The following is a 14,905-nucleotide window of genomic DNA, read 5'->3' as shown; positions in this document are numbered from 1 at the left end:
CTCCAGAGTCGGTGAATGTCAGATGGACATGAAGAGCAGCCAGAAACTCCTGAACACTCAGATGGATGAAGGCACATGGAGTGGAGGCTTTGTGATCTCTTGATGTGGGAGATGATTCTGCTGGCCTGCTCCTCATTTTTGAATCTCTTCCTGAAGTACTCCTCCTTCTGAGGGTCAGTGAACCCTCTGATCTCTGTCACCATGTCAACACACCTAGGAGCAATCTGATTGGCTGCTGCAGGTCGTGTGGTTATCCAGAGGCGAGCAGAGGGAAGCAGATTCCCCCTGATGAGGTTTGCCAACAGCACATCCACTGAGGTGGACTCTGTAACCTCAGTCAGGATCTCAGTGTTGAGGAAGTCCAGAGGAAGTCAACACTCATCCAGACCGTCAAAGATGAACACAACCTCTTCAAACCTGCAGATTCCTGCTTCTTTGGTTTCACTGAAGAAGTAATCAACAAGTTCCACCAAGCTGTACAGTTTCTCTTTCAGCACATTCAGCTCTCTGAAGGTGAATGGAAATGTGAACTGGATGTCCTGGTTGGCTTTGCCTTCAGCCCAGTCCAGAGTGAACTTCTGTGTTAAGACTGTTTTCCTGATGCCAGTCACTCCCTTTGTCATCACTGTACTGCCCTAAATTCAGTTTTTCATGCCAAGTATATCTAAACTTGCACTTCCACATACCTAAAAGAATAAAATCTGTTTTATGTCTGTGGTACAATCCAAAAGAGACTCACACAAATAACACTAAAGCTGATTGGCTGCAATTTAAATTGCATGTTGGTCTTATTTGTAGTTGTAATACATCAAATTATATTCAGACTAGCGTAAGAAAGAACTACAACACCAAGGAATAAAATAAAAATCCTTTCAAGCTGCGGGAAGCTTTCAATGAGGAATTTTAGGTTTTAAAAGGCCTTAAATTTTGATTTTGAAATGTAAGACTTATCAAGACCCCGCAGACATCCTGTTTAAAAGTAGCCCAATCCCGCGGGAAAATCGCAGACCTGGTAACCCTGATGACCACTCTTCAACTATCGTTTTGTTTGAAGTAGCGTGCGTGCGCTTGAGCAACCACGTGCAGCTCCTGGCCAATAAGGTGGGTGGGAGGCGGCCGCAGGAGGACTTTACAACAGATGAACAGCCAATTAAGCACAGGCATGTGGTTGTTGCTCTCGGCGTGTGTGTAGTAATTGGGCCTGTCCGGTCCAGTGTACCACCCTGAACCAGTTTGATTTTAACCTAACCAGTTGTTTATTAGAGGTCTGACCAGATCTTGAGGGCCGATATTAAAACGTGACAATATTTCTCGTTGAGGTTAAACATTGTCTCGTGGTATCAGTACACAAGTGCAGAATTACGTACTGACGGTACTACTGAGGACCAATTCACATTAAATCAATAGGTGACAAACGCAGACAGCGTTTACTACATTATAATATAATGACAAGATTGCTTTGCAGTAAATGTTACACTTCTGAGACAGGCTCCACAGTGTTCTCTGTGCCCTGGTGACTGACTGACAGGCTGGAGGTTGTAGGGCAAGGCAACTTTATTTCTATATCTCTCTCATCTTATTTTTCAACTTTGCTGGCTACTCTTCCTCTGTAGTCTCTTCTGCAACTAAAAGCAAAACTACCACCTTCTGCTACTGCAGCTAAAACTCTTGAGTAGACGGAGATTTTTTTTGTCTCAAAACGCCATTTAAAAACCAAAGTGTAGTAGTGTGAATGTAACCTCAGAGTTCACCTGGATGACAGGCTACAGTGGGCTGGAAACACAGGGACCCTCTACAAGAAGACCAACCACCCAATGACACACCACTACTTCCAGTTTGCTGGAGGTTTCACAACAACTCACCTCAATTTTCTTCTTAAGATTTCAATTTCCATTTTCATTGCATTTCACTCCCTCTCATATTTATGTCTCTCCATATCAATTACATCCATCAATTCTCTCCGCTCCATTTCAAATAGCCTCTCGTCCATTTTAATTCTCCTCTCAATTACAGGTCGCCTTCTTTTTTTAACATAGTGGTGTCTTCATGGACACACAGCTGGGTTCAGGTTCAGCTTCAGGTTCAGCAGGGTCTGGTCTCTGATTGGTCCTGTTAGAAAGAGAGGAAGACCACCAGAGAGGTAAGTCCACTTTTTAATCTTCAGAAACAGAAGCTGCTGGAGAAACTAGAAGCTATCAACCAGAAAATAAAGTCTGGAGCTCTTCACTGAAGGCTTTCTGCTCTCTGCTCATCCTCTTCTATCATTCATTGTCTTTCTGAAACAACAGGAACATTATAAAGACTCTAGCACTAATATTATATTTTTAGTCCTCTAATGGAGCCAAGACTTCATTATGAGAATATTATATATTAGACTTTAGAAACAATGGATGCAGCATCCACAGCATTACAAATCATAATATCAGTTAATATGACCTGGATGCCAGCCTGGATGCTACTTTTAAAGTAAGCTATCAGGTTCTAAATTTTCCTTAAAGGTTCCAGGGGAAATGTTAGTGTCCTGTTGTGTCTGACTTTATGATAAAATAAACTTAAGTTCAGCTGTTCAATCCACTAAATCAACAACATGTAGATTTTGTAAAATGATGAATACATGTAAAATTTCTCAGGAAATAAGAAATTACTTTACAGGTCCTGAATATTAAAACAAAATCTAATCAGCTAATAATAGATGATAGATTAAACTACCTAACAGTATATAAAGTCAATAAATCAGTGTTTTTATTCTTCTTCTAATCTTATATCTCTGTGTGAGCCTGGTGTTCAGACATCATGCAGTTTACTGTCCCACCAGCAGATGGAGCCTCATGACTTCTAATGACGAGTAGAAGAAGGAAAAGAACTTCAATTTAAAACACACTTATCTGTAACATTACATTATTATATACTGCTGATCAATACCAAAATAATATAAGTTTAGGGACATTAAAAGTGGGGGAAGTACAAAGGGAAAATGTTACAGAAATTCTAAATAATTTTAAATAAATCAAATTAAAAATAAATTAGGAAAATAAATTTAAAAGTGGTCAATTTCTGACATATTGTATCAGTCAGTTAATTATTTTTTTTAAAGGTTTCCTTCTGAAATTAAAGGAAGTATTCAGACATGTTATACTGCTGTAAAAGTACTAATACCACAGTGTAAAGTTACAGCAGCTGGCTGAGCAGATAACTAAGATGAAGAGAAAACTCTCTAGATTTTAAAAGCCCTGACTCACCTTTACAGAGCAGACCTCAGCAAAGAACTCTGCATTACAGATGGCACAATGAGGGCTGGGAGCCAAAGGGCTGTCACTGTGTTTAATCAGATTTGACATGAGAGCAATAACAAACCAGTTTCTAACTGAACTCTGAAGTAGTTTTGTCAGGAGGAGGGAACAAAAGAAAACCTGTAGAACCAAACAAACAAGGCAACAACGCTGTGTCAGTGCAAACAGGCCTGTGGGACATCTATGAAAACTAAAGACCTGAATGAAAAAATAAATCATGGGATTATCATAACGTAGGCGTGTCTGTGAGGGGAGACTCGTGGGTACCCAGAGAACTTGTTTTTAGTCAGATATCTGGAGGTTAGAAGTCAAGGGACCCCTTTGAAAATGGACATGCCAGGTTTTGCCTCGCCAAAATCTAGACTAACTTGACTGACTTTTTTGTATCACTTCCTGACAGGAATGATATGGTTGATACCAATGGATTCCTTCAAGAGCCCGTTACAGCCTCTACTTTCAGGATCAGACTATCGACGAGGTCTTGCAGTCGGTAGAGAGCAACTGCGGCGCTTGGCTCTAATGCTGCATTCATGCCACCTGGGAATAACAGGGACCGCCCCCGTGGTTATGTTGTTTTTCCGACTGCCAGCGTTCACATGGTCAGGATGTGTGTTCTTCTTCTTCTATACTGTTATATTGGCGTTTGGCATAACAACTTGTAGCATGACTGCCGTAGCCGAGAGCATCAAGTGGGTGAAAACATGGAGACACAATAACAAAAGATCTGCTGCTGTTTTCTTATACGAGCATCCAAACAGCACATGGACAGGTGTGTGTTTGTGTTATCTGCAGGACAACGAATGGGAAAGGACACAGATAAACTGTTGGTTTATACATAGGCCTATTTATGAATAATATGAAACATGTTATGTCTGTGTATGTTTCTTGGCAGAGGCGTTTGTCCACAATAAACAGTTTATTGTCATTGAAATATGTTCAGTGAACCAAAGTCGCCTCCATCAAACGTCAGCTGTCAACAACGCGTCACCAACTGGGAAACTCTGTTAGCTAAATCTAGCCCCAGTTTCCCTCCTCTGGTTCCCACAGGAAGTGACGTGAATGATGACGTTTTCAGTCGGAAAAAGTTTTTTTTGATGTCTATGAAGATATATAGAACGCAGCAGTAGGTTCGTTCGAGATGAGCCAGGTCCGCGCAGAATCGATCACCGCCATCGCTGCCCAATCAATCAATTCCTTTACCACTAAAAAATCCTTTTAAAACTGTGTGTGTGTGTGTGTGTCTGGTTTTGTGTGTGTGTCTGGTTGTGTGTGTGTGTGTGTGTGTGTGTGTGTGTGTGTGTGTGGACTCTAAAATGTCAGAACATGGTGAAAAATGTGGATCAGTGTTCCCAAAAGCCCAAAGATGACCTCTTTTTAAATAGTTATTAAATCCCAAACTAAGGCTGGGCAACGATTAAACATTTTAATCGCGATTAATCGCATGATTTCCCTTATTAATCACAATGAATTGCATTGTTATACGCAAAATCCAATAATTTTGTCAATAATGTAATTAATGAAGTCAAAAGTAGTGTAAGCGCAATTTTATTTTAAATGTTCTGCCATATGAACCAAAGTGCCATAACATTTATTCTGCAAACACTTAACATCAGCATTGTGTTTATACAGTAGCAGTTAAACAAAACATATAGTGTAAATCTCAATTTAAACAATGTAATCAAAGCAAATACAAAATTAAAGCTTAGGGCTTTCATGTTATCCTGTTTGTTATAGATCAAATAAAACTGCCCACAACTTTTATCAGGGAGTAGCATAACCAGTGTATGTTCAGTACCAAATGTCCCTGTTATAACCAGTCTATGTCCAGTACCAAATGTCCCTGTTATAACCGGTCTATGTTCAGTACCAAATGTCCCTGTTATAACCAGTGTATGTTCAGTACCAAATGTCCCTGTTATAACCGGTCTATGTCCAGTACCAAATGTCCCTGTTATAACCAGTGTATGTCCAGTACCAAATGTCCCTGTTATAACCAGTCTATGTCTAGTACCAAATGTCCCTGTTATAACCAGTCTATGTCTAGTACCAAATTTCCCTGTTAGAGTGAGGTGAAGAGCAAACGTTTCAGCATAATGTCTCTCCTCTGTTTTCATTACAGTCAGAGCATGTGAATGCAGCGCCCACTGTTCATCAATATAATACACTGTAACTTAGAGTAAACTATGGTTACCCAGTGATATCCAGTAGTCCCCAGTGAGAGGAACACATTGTAAAGGTGTCACTTTTGCAGTCCTCTCCTTTTCATACAACTCGTGTATTCTTCTTGTGATGGTGCGTCTTGAGGGAATCTCATACCTGCCGTCATTTGTTGGGATTCTCAGAATGTTTCTCAGACCGATGTCCTCCACAACACTAATGGGCCTGTAGTCTGTAGCTATCCACTTCACTATGGGCCTGCAGTCTGTAGCTATCCACTTCACTATGGGCCTGCAGTCTGTAGCTATCTGCTTCACTATGGCATCTGTTAGTTTTTCTTGCCTTTGTTATCTATACTTCTCCCACACAATGCATCTAACGTAGTCTGCTGACGCGCCACTGCACGTGTTCATTCGTTGAATGATTTGCTGATATCAACGGTGTGTATTGCATTTAGGTGATATTTCCAACTGGAAGTACTCCGGTGATAGGAAATTCACTTTTGCAGTGGTTACAAATAACTTTGGTTCTGTCTACTGCGCCATCTTTAAGAACTTTAAAATGAAAATGGCCATGCAAAAGCTCTGTACCCTTCTCAATGTTTGTTGGTTTGTTTATCTGCCAATTATTTCCTTTTCTGGTTTCTGTAAGCACAGCAACAGTCAGCAACAGACTTTTACAAAATAAAAGCCTGTGAGCAACAGACTTTTACAATAACAAAAGAAATAATAAAAATGGCGTTAATGCACGATAAAATAATTGTCGGCGTTAATTAATTAATTAGTTAATGTGATAATAACGCGTTAATTTGCCCAGTCCTATCAAAAACCCAAAAGATATTTAGTGTAATATAAGATAACACAGAAAAGAGCCGGAGTTCTACATATTGGAGAGGCTGAAAACAGCATTTTCTGACAGTTTATGAAAAATTACTATTAACAATGAATCGATCACCAGTGATTTTACCTGGCAGAACACGGGAGTTGCTGCTCTACCGCTGCCTCCATCAGTTAGTTAGTTAGTTAGTTAGTTTTGTTAGTTAGTTAGTTATGTTAAATGATAACTCTTAAAAACACATTAAGGCCCAGACACACCAACCAGACGGCCGACCGTCGGCAGTAAAGCCAGTGTGTCTGATCAGTGTCCCCAAGTTGGTCCAAAAAGTTCTTCAGAACACACCGAAGAGACGAGATGTAATACGTCTCTATAACAACAGGCGGCGCTAATCTGTATTGTCGCCCAAAAAATGAGAACCGGCAGCTGATTGGACGAATTTGTTCAGAATCTGATCTCATATTGTACTAAAATAGTTCTAATAGTACTAACGTGTTTCTGAAAACATTTGAAGAGAGAAATAGGCCGTGCAGTTGCTGAATCTGTCTTAATTTCACATCAACAAAGGTCAGTTTAAAAGATTTTCATCAGATTTTGAGAGACTCTAGTCACGCTCATCCTGCTCCCTGTTTTTCATGGTTAGCTCTCCCAAAAAAAATAAAAAAGCTACAAAAACATGTAAACACGTGAAAAACGTCAAACACTGACAACAAAAACGCAAAAAAGTCACAAACAAAAAAAACACATAATTTAACCCTTAAATGACTTCTGTCTATTTCAGTTTACACAACTCAGCAGAGGCTTCAGTAGATGAAAAAAGCCCATAAAACCCATAAACCCCTAGTCCAGCATAGAGTGGCTGAGTGAATGTGGTCTGGACTCTGTGGAGGAGAGTCATGGTTTCAGAGACGCTGTAGAAGGACAGAATACCTGCACTGTGATCCAGGTACACTCCTACTCTGGAGGACCGAGGACCTGAGATGGGTGTTCGGACATTGTTGGACCAAAATGTATAACTGTTGTTGGTACAATCTAACACCCACGATTTGTCATTTAGTCCAAATCCACATTCATCCGTCCTCCCTGCTCTGCTGATATTCTTGTATGTGACTGCTACAGAAACTACTCCTCTCCTCTCGACCTCCCAGTAACAACGTCCAGTCAGACCCTCTCTACTCAGGACCTGACACCAGACAGTGAATCTGTCTGGGTGACTAGAATAAGACTGTTGTCGACTCATGTGTGTAGCTTTCCTGTTCCCCTCAGATAATAAAAGCCATGTGTTTGCTGTGTTTGGATCCAGTGTGATTTCCCGTGAATATTTTAAGAATCCAGCTCTGGTCTTGGGCTCTGGTTGTGGCAGTAAAACGTCCACTTCAGTCCCTGTCAGTGAGACGTTTGTCCTCTTCTCTCTCAGGATGTCCTGTAGTTTATCTCTGACTTCTGACACGGCCGCTGTCACATCCTCAAAATAGCTCAGAGGAAGGATATGGATGCTGGATGTTGATTGGCTGAGTGGTGACAGTGAGGGGTAGTTGTGTAGAAACTGGTTGAGATCCTCTGTGTGTGAGAGCTTCTTCACCTCAGCGTCTTTCCTCTTCAGCTCAGTGATCTCCTGCTCCAGCTTCTTCTGGAGCTCTCTGACTCGACTCACTTCACTTCTCTTTTGGGATCTGACCTGCTGCTTCACATCAGAGCTTCTTTTCTCCAGGAGACGGATCAGCTCAGTGAAGATTTTCTCGCTGTCCTCCACTGCTTTATCAGCAGAGAGATTGATGGCCTCCGCCTGCTGTTGAAGCAGCTTCACATCTTTCTCTCTGTCCTGGATTCTCTGCTGGATGGTCTGTCGACTCCCCTCGAGCTCTCTCTGCCTCTCAGCTCTCTCTGCTGCAGCTGAGACTGTGTCGTGGCCTTTATGTTCATCCATTAAGCAGAGAGAACAGATAAGCTGCTGATCAGTACGACAGAAAATCTTCATCACCTCATCATGACGAGAGCAGACGTTCTCCTGGAGCTTCTTGGACGGCTCAACCAGCTTGTGTTTCTTTAATGGAGCTGATTCATAATGAGGCTGAAGGTGGTTCTCACAGAAAGCAGCCAGACATTGCAGACAGGACTTGTGTGCTTTGAGTTTTCTCCCGGTGCAGACATCACAGGCCACATCTTCAGCTCCAGCATAGCAGTGATCAGCAGGAGCAGCTTGGAGTCCAGTCTTCTTCAGATCCTCCACTAAATCTGCTAACAAGTTGTTTTTCAGCAGGACAGGCCTTGGTGTGAATGTCTTCCTGCATTCAGGACAGCTGTATCTGTACTTACAATCCTCTACATCCCAGTGGCTTTTAATACAGTCCATGCAGTAGTTGTGTCCACAGGGAGTAGTCACCGGATCCTTCAGTAGATCCAGACAGATGGAACAAGAAATAGTTTCCTGGTCCAGCTGACCTCCTTTCTGCGCCATTTCACCTCTCGCTCAGTGACAACGACTGTCTGAGTCTCTCTTCCTGAGAAGTGAGACTAAAAACAGCATGTACAGTGTGTGGGAGGAGTTATCAAGTTTATCTGCATTCCTGGATGAGGAGCAGTTCGAGAGAGATACTGGGTGTGTTGCAATGCCCATACTACCATTAGTATGACAGGAATGTTTGTTTGTACGTACCAATTGTATGCAGACTGTACTGCAGGCAACAGTACATACCTTTATAAGAGCAGCTGCAGTTTGTGCTAAAAGTAAAAATAAAAAGTACGTGATAAGGAATACAGCAAGACTTGTTTACAACAGAGCTCATTTCTCATTTAAAAACTCTGCTGACTTCAGCTTTTAGGAGGTAAACTCTTCTTAGAATCAGAGGGTTTGGAGACAGATCCCCAGTTTACTAAATGACTGAGTTGTCCTGTTATTAAGTTTATATTGTTTACAAAAATCCAAACACAGAACATGGAAGACACATGAATGATTCACAGCTTTCTGTTAGTAAATAGCAAATTTGCAAAGTAACTACAATCTGTGAAATATATAGAATAGATTTAGCACCAGCTTAACCATCATCAAAATGCTGCTGACATGTTAAATATAGTTCGGCCTAGGACAATAACACATCCTGAGAGGGTTTCTTCTGAGTGATGAGGACTCTCAGAGTGACTGCAAGTCTCTCTGGTAAACTTACTGGGTTAAGATGAGTTCCGTTATGGTGAATGAAAGGCTTGATCCCACCAAGTAGCTCATCCAATCAGATCGAAGCATTGACAGCAATAGAGCTCAACAGTCCCGCCCACAGCGAGTTCCGGAAGTAAAAACACAATGCAATTTCTCCATTGACAAATTGGAGTATAAGCCATAAAATGGTAACCGTCGATGGTAGACTTAAAACCAGCATGCCGACATGACTCAGTGATTCTATATGCTCATATAGACGCCAAAAATCATGGGGCACCAACCTTGTTTTGAGATAAACGTCTTTTATTCACGATATCTTGGATAAGGACTTCATTACCCACAATCCTGAACAATCCTGAACAATCCTGAACAATCCCACAATCCCACAGTGATGCCTCTGATTGGTGGAACTCATGCTGGTATATATATTTTAACGGTTATTTTCATGTTTTATTTTGAGGGTCTTTTAAAGTTATTACATGCTGTCTCAGCTAGCAGTTAGCCCAATTAGCTGTTAGCTAAAGTAACGTAGCTTCCTTTATTCAGTGGTGCGCGGTGGTTTATGGGATGAGTAGTTCCTTCCCTCTGAAATGACGATATGTACACACACTTGTACCTTTGTCATTTTTTGGGGATTTTCTGTTTGTTTTTTCACTCTAAATGGTACGTTGTATTCATATGAGTCACGTACCGTCTGGTTAGCCAAAGGCACGGTCTTAAACTCGTTACGTACGGATTTTTCCAGACATCAATGGGAGAAATGAACGGGAAATTTACTTCAGGAACCCAAGGTCTCTCAGAGGAGGGGTGGGACTCTAAGCTCTATGCTGCTGCCTTTCTAGTCTTTAAAAAGAGCAAAGTCGGTAGCCTTTCCTCATTAGCGCCACCTCTTTTCAGGAGAAGACTGCAACTAAGACCACCACGCGGCAGTATAAACAGTTACGGCGCTCCCGTGACGTCACACTGGTGCGCTCATAGGTCGGCTGCGGCAGGTATACCGGACGCTTGATTCAGATTCAGATTCACTTTATTTGCCATTTGCAGTGTAACCCACATTGGAAAAAATGAGACAGGGTATTAAGGAGAAATACAGCATCGCATGAGGAAAGGTCAGGAGAAAAAAAGGCAACCCCCAGACTATGCCCCTGATAGGGGTACAGTGTGGGAACAGGAAAAAAAACACCTCAGCAACATAAGTACATAAAACCAGTACAAGAGCACACAAGACTCGCAAGTATGTTTCTCCGTTGAGCTGAAGATATTTAGGGTAACTCTCTCTTTAAATGAAGAATAAAAGAACTGGAGGTGAATGGTACTGTGTGGAGGCAGGTTGAAGCACGTTACCCTTGTTGTTTCTTTTCAGTTTGATCATTAAAAATGCCACATCTGGTCCGAAGCCATCCCACTTGGGTACTACATGGAAACAGGCCAAATGATGCCTGTTATTTGTACAGTAATAGCGTTACTGAAGGCTAGCTCTAGCTCCATAGTTACACTATTCCAAGCTTCTTCCCTTGAAAACACCTCCGCTCTTTCCCACGGGACTTCAGCGCAAGACTATAGCTAGCCTTCAGTAACACTGTTACTTTACAAGGAACAGACATAATTTGGCCCGTTTCCAAGTAGTTACATAGTCACTGATATGATCATAACCACTACAGTGCTCAATTATCTATTTTTGAGGGGGGAATAAACTTAAAAATTTCACAGAGAAAGCATGAACTGTCCTCCGGAGGACATCCACCAGATCAGCGGGCACCTGTGGATTGTTGTCGGCTGCAGCAGGCGAGTAAGGCGGGGAGGAAGTAGAAGGATTTTTTTTTGCTATCGACAGTACTCACATACGTATAGCGATCAAGATTAACGTAAAATCTTGTGTCTGTGTTGGGACAAGGTGGCAAAGAAAAGCTTTTTTGAGCTATGGGAACAGGTCCTAATGTTGTAGTTAGCTAGTCAAACATTGGTGGGGCAGTTTTGATGGTGGGGAGAATGTTTGCTGACAATGAGCACATTTGTGAAGTCTTTAAACGAATAAACCCAACATGATTCAACAGTGAACAGGTTCATCATGTAATGTCACTCTTTACTTTCGTTTTCTCTGAACAGCAACTCTTTACAGAAACCACTCATTCACGCATGCACACACACAGACACACACACACACACACTTTTAAAGACAAGCTTTGTAATAAATTTAACTGTTGTATGACCGGCTGGCGGCCCTCTAGTTTCATACAAACCCGTTCATAAATACGTTGTTCTGTTAGACAGTTTAAAAACTCAGAATTCCGGTCATGATGAAGAGGACTCCAACTTCCAACATAAGTAAAGTCAACATGATTCAAAGGCCAAATGATGCCTGTTATTTGTACAGTAATAGCGTTACTGAAGACTAGCACTAGCTCCATAGTTATACTACTCCAAGCTTCTTCTCTTGAAAACACCTCCGCTCTTTCCTATGGGACTTCAGCACAAGACTATAGCTAGCCTTCAGTAACACTGTTACTTTACAAGGAACAGACATAATTTGGCCCATTTCCATGTAGTTACATAATTACTGATATGATCATAACCACTACAGTGCTCAATTACCTATTTTTGAGGGGGGAATAAACTTCAAAATTTCGCCGCGAAAGCATGAACTGTCCTCTGGAGGACATCCACCAGAGCAGCGGGCGCCTGTGGATTGTTGTTGGCCGCAGCAGGCGAGGGAGGCGGGGAGGAAGTAGAAGGATGCCGGTCGGGCCTGCTAGCCCAGCTAAGACAACTAACACGTACTTCGCCATTGCCGAGACTCCTATTCATCAAACCAGATGGATTGCACACAAAATGGATATATATGCTACAAATACATACAGAACTGCTGCAAGAATTTATTACCGAAGCCTTGCTGAACACACTCACTCATCCCAGACGGCAGCTAGCAGCTAACAGGGTAGGTGAATTGAAACAATATCTGAGTTGAAAACACATTGTGTTGTCAAGTAAGGGCCCTGTTTATGTTGCACAGATATTTTAATGCATTTTGTGTCTGTTAAGAGGCACAAAGGCACTCTTTATCTTATGCCCCCAAAACTGCTGTTTTAGCTGAGTGGGAGCTCTCGGCATTAGCTGCAGCAGCTCCGTGTTGCTAGCACCGATTCGGCTAATTTTTTTTTGCTATCGACAGTACTCACGTATAGCGATCAAGATTAACGTAAAATCTTGTGTCTGTGTTGGGACGAGGTGGCGAAGAAAAGCTTTTTTGAGCTATGGGAACAGGTCCTACTGTTGTAGTTAGCTAGTCAAACATGGGTGGGGCAGTTTTGATGGTGGGGAGAATGTTTGCTGACAATGAGCACATTTGTGAAGTCTTTAAACAAAACACCCAACATGATTCAACAATGAACAGGTTCATAATGTAATGTCATTCTCTGAACAGCAACTCTTTACAGAAATCACTCATGCAGGCATGCACACACACAGACACACACACACACAGAGACACACACACACACACTTTTAAAGACAAGCTCTGTAATAAATGTAACTGTTGTAGACCGGCTGGCGGCCCTCTAGTTTCATACAAACCCGTTCATAAATACGTTGTTCTGTTAGACAGTTTAAAAACTCTGAACTCCGGCCCTGATGAAGAGGACTCTAACTTCCAACATAAGTAAAGTCAACATGATTCAACATGAAATGTGACTCGTATGTATCATTTGTTTTCTCTGAACTGGAACTCTTTACAAGAACACACCAGGGGCGATTCTAGGATCTGACCTTTGGGGGGGCTTTTTCATTTACAACATTGATAGAAACCGATATGGTTGTACAGCTAAATGATGAATAATCTAATCTAATAATGCCTCTGAACCAGATTGGGAAAATACAACATCTCTTTTTCTTAAGAGCCTAGTCCTCCATGAAATGTATATGGAAATATAATGTGAATGGAATATTTTGAGTGTTTTAAGTGTTGTTGCCCATACAATATACAGTGCCTTGCGAAAGTATTCGGCCCCCTTGAACTTTTCGTCCTTTTGCCACATTTCAGGCTTCAAACATAAAGATATAAAACTGTAATTTTTTGTGAAGACTCAACAACAAGTGGGACACAATCATGAAGTGGAACGAAATTTATTGGATATTTCAAACTTTTTTAACAAATAAAAAACTGAAAAATTGGGCGTGCAAAATTATTCAGCCCCTTTACTTTCAATGCAGCAAACTCTCTCCAGAAGTTCAGTGAGGATCTCTGAATGATCCAATGTTGACCTAAATGACTAATGATGATAAATAGAATCCACCTGTGTGTAATCAAGTCTCCGTATAAATGCACCTGCTCTGTGATAGTCTCAGAGGTCAGTTTAAAGCGCAGAGAGCATCATGAAGAATAAGGAACACACCAGGCAGGTCCGAGATACTATTGTGGAGAAGTTTAAAGCCGGATTTGGATACAAAAAGATTTCCCAAGCTTTAAACATCCCAAGGAGCACTGTGCAAGCGATAATATTGAAATGGAAGGAGTATCAGACCACTGCAAATCTACGAAGACCCGGCCGTCCCTCTAAACTTTCAGCTCATACAAGGAGAAGACTGATAAGAGATGCAGCCAAGAGGCCCATGATCACTCTGGATGAACTGCAGAGATCTACAGCTGAGGTCGGAGACTCTGTCCATAGGACAACAATCAATCGTATACTGCACAAATCTGGCCTTTATGGAAGAGTGGCAAGAAGAAAGCCATTTCTTAAAGATATCCATAAAAAGTGTTGTTTAAAGTTTGCCAAAAGCCACCTGGGAGACACACCAAACATGTGGAAGAAGGTGCTCTGGTCAGATGAAACCAAAATCGAACTTTTTGGCAACAATGCAAAACGTTATGTTTGGCGTAAAAGCAACACAGCTCATCACCCTGAACACACCATCCCCACTGTCAAACATGGTGGTGGCAGCATCATGGTTTGGGCCTGCTTTTCTTCAGCAGGGACAGGGAAGATGGTTAAAATTGATGGGAAGATGGATGGAGCCAAATACAGGACCATTCTGGAAGAAAACCTGATGGAGTCTGCAAAAGACCTGAGACTGGGACGGAGATTTGTCTTCCAACAAGACAATGATCCAAAACAAAGCAAAATCTACAATGGAATGGTTCACAAATAAACCTATCCAGGTGTTAGAATGGCCAAGTCAAAGTCCAGACCTGAATCCAATCGAGAATCTGTGGAAAGAACTGAAAACTGCTGTTCACAAACGCTCTCCATCCAACCTCACTGAGCTCGAGCTGTTTTGCAAGGAGGAATGGGCAAATATTTCAGTCTCTCGATGTGCAAAACTGATGGAGACATACCCCAAGCGACTTACAGCTGTAATCGCAGCAGAAGGTGGCGCTGCAAAGTATTAACTTAAGGGGGCTGAATAATTTTGCACGCCCCAATTTTTCAGTTTTTTATTTGTTAAAGTTTGAAATATCCAATAAATTTCGTTC

General features: G+C 41.7%; 1 protein-coding gene across 1 annotated transcript; it reads right to left on the bottom strand.

Annotated features, from left to right (window-relative positions):
• Positions 1–7,025: 7,025 nt before the first annotated feature.
• On the bottom strand, positions 7,026–8,840 carry LOC120543764 (tripartite motif-containing protein 16-like). Its single transcript, XM_039776997.1, has one exon. The coding sequence runs from the start codon at positions 8,737–8,739 to the stop codon at positions 7,054–7,056; it is 1,686 nt and encodes a 561-aa protein (XP_039632931.1). The 5' UTR covers positions 8,740–8,840; the 3' UTR covers positions 7,026–7,053.
• Positions 8,841–14,905: the final 6,065 nt, after the last annotated feature.

The sequence above is a fragment of the Perca fluviatilis genome, chromosome 16 (assembly GCF_010015445.1).
Source record: "Perca fluviatilis chromosome 16, GENO_Pfluv_1.0, whole genome shotgun sequence".
Lineage (NCBI taxonomy): Eukaryota > Metazoa > Chordata > Actinopteri > Perciformes > Percidae > Perca > Perca fluviatilis.
The sequence above is the reverse complement of the archived record's forward strand: the minus strand, read 5'-3'. Positions and strand labels throughout refer to the sequence as shown.

Bases quoted from the DNA above. Each gene is read 5' to 3' on its own strand.
- LOC120543764 (XM_039776997.1), bottom strand. From the start codon at position 8,739: ATGGCGCAGAAAGGAGGTCAGCTGGACCAGGAAACTATTTCTTGTTCC.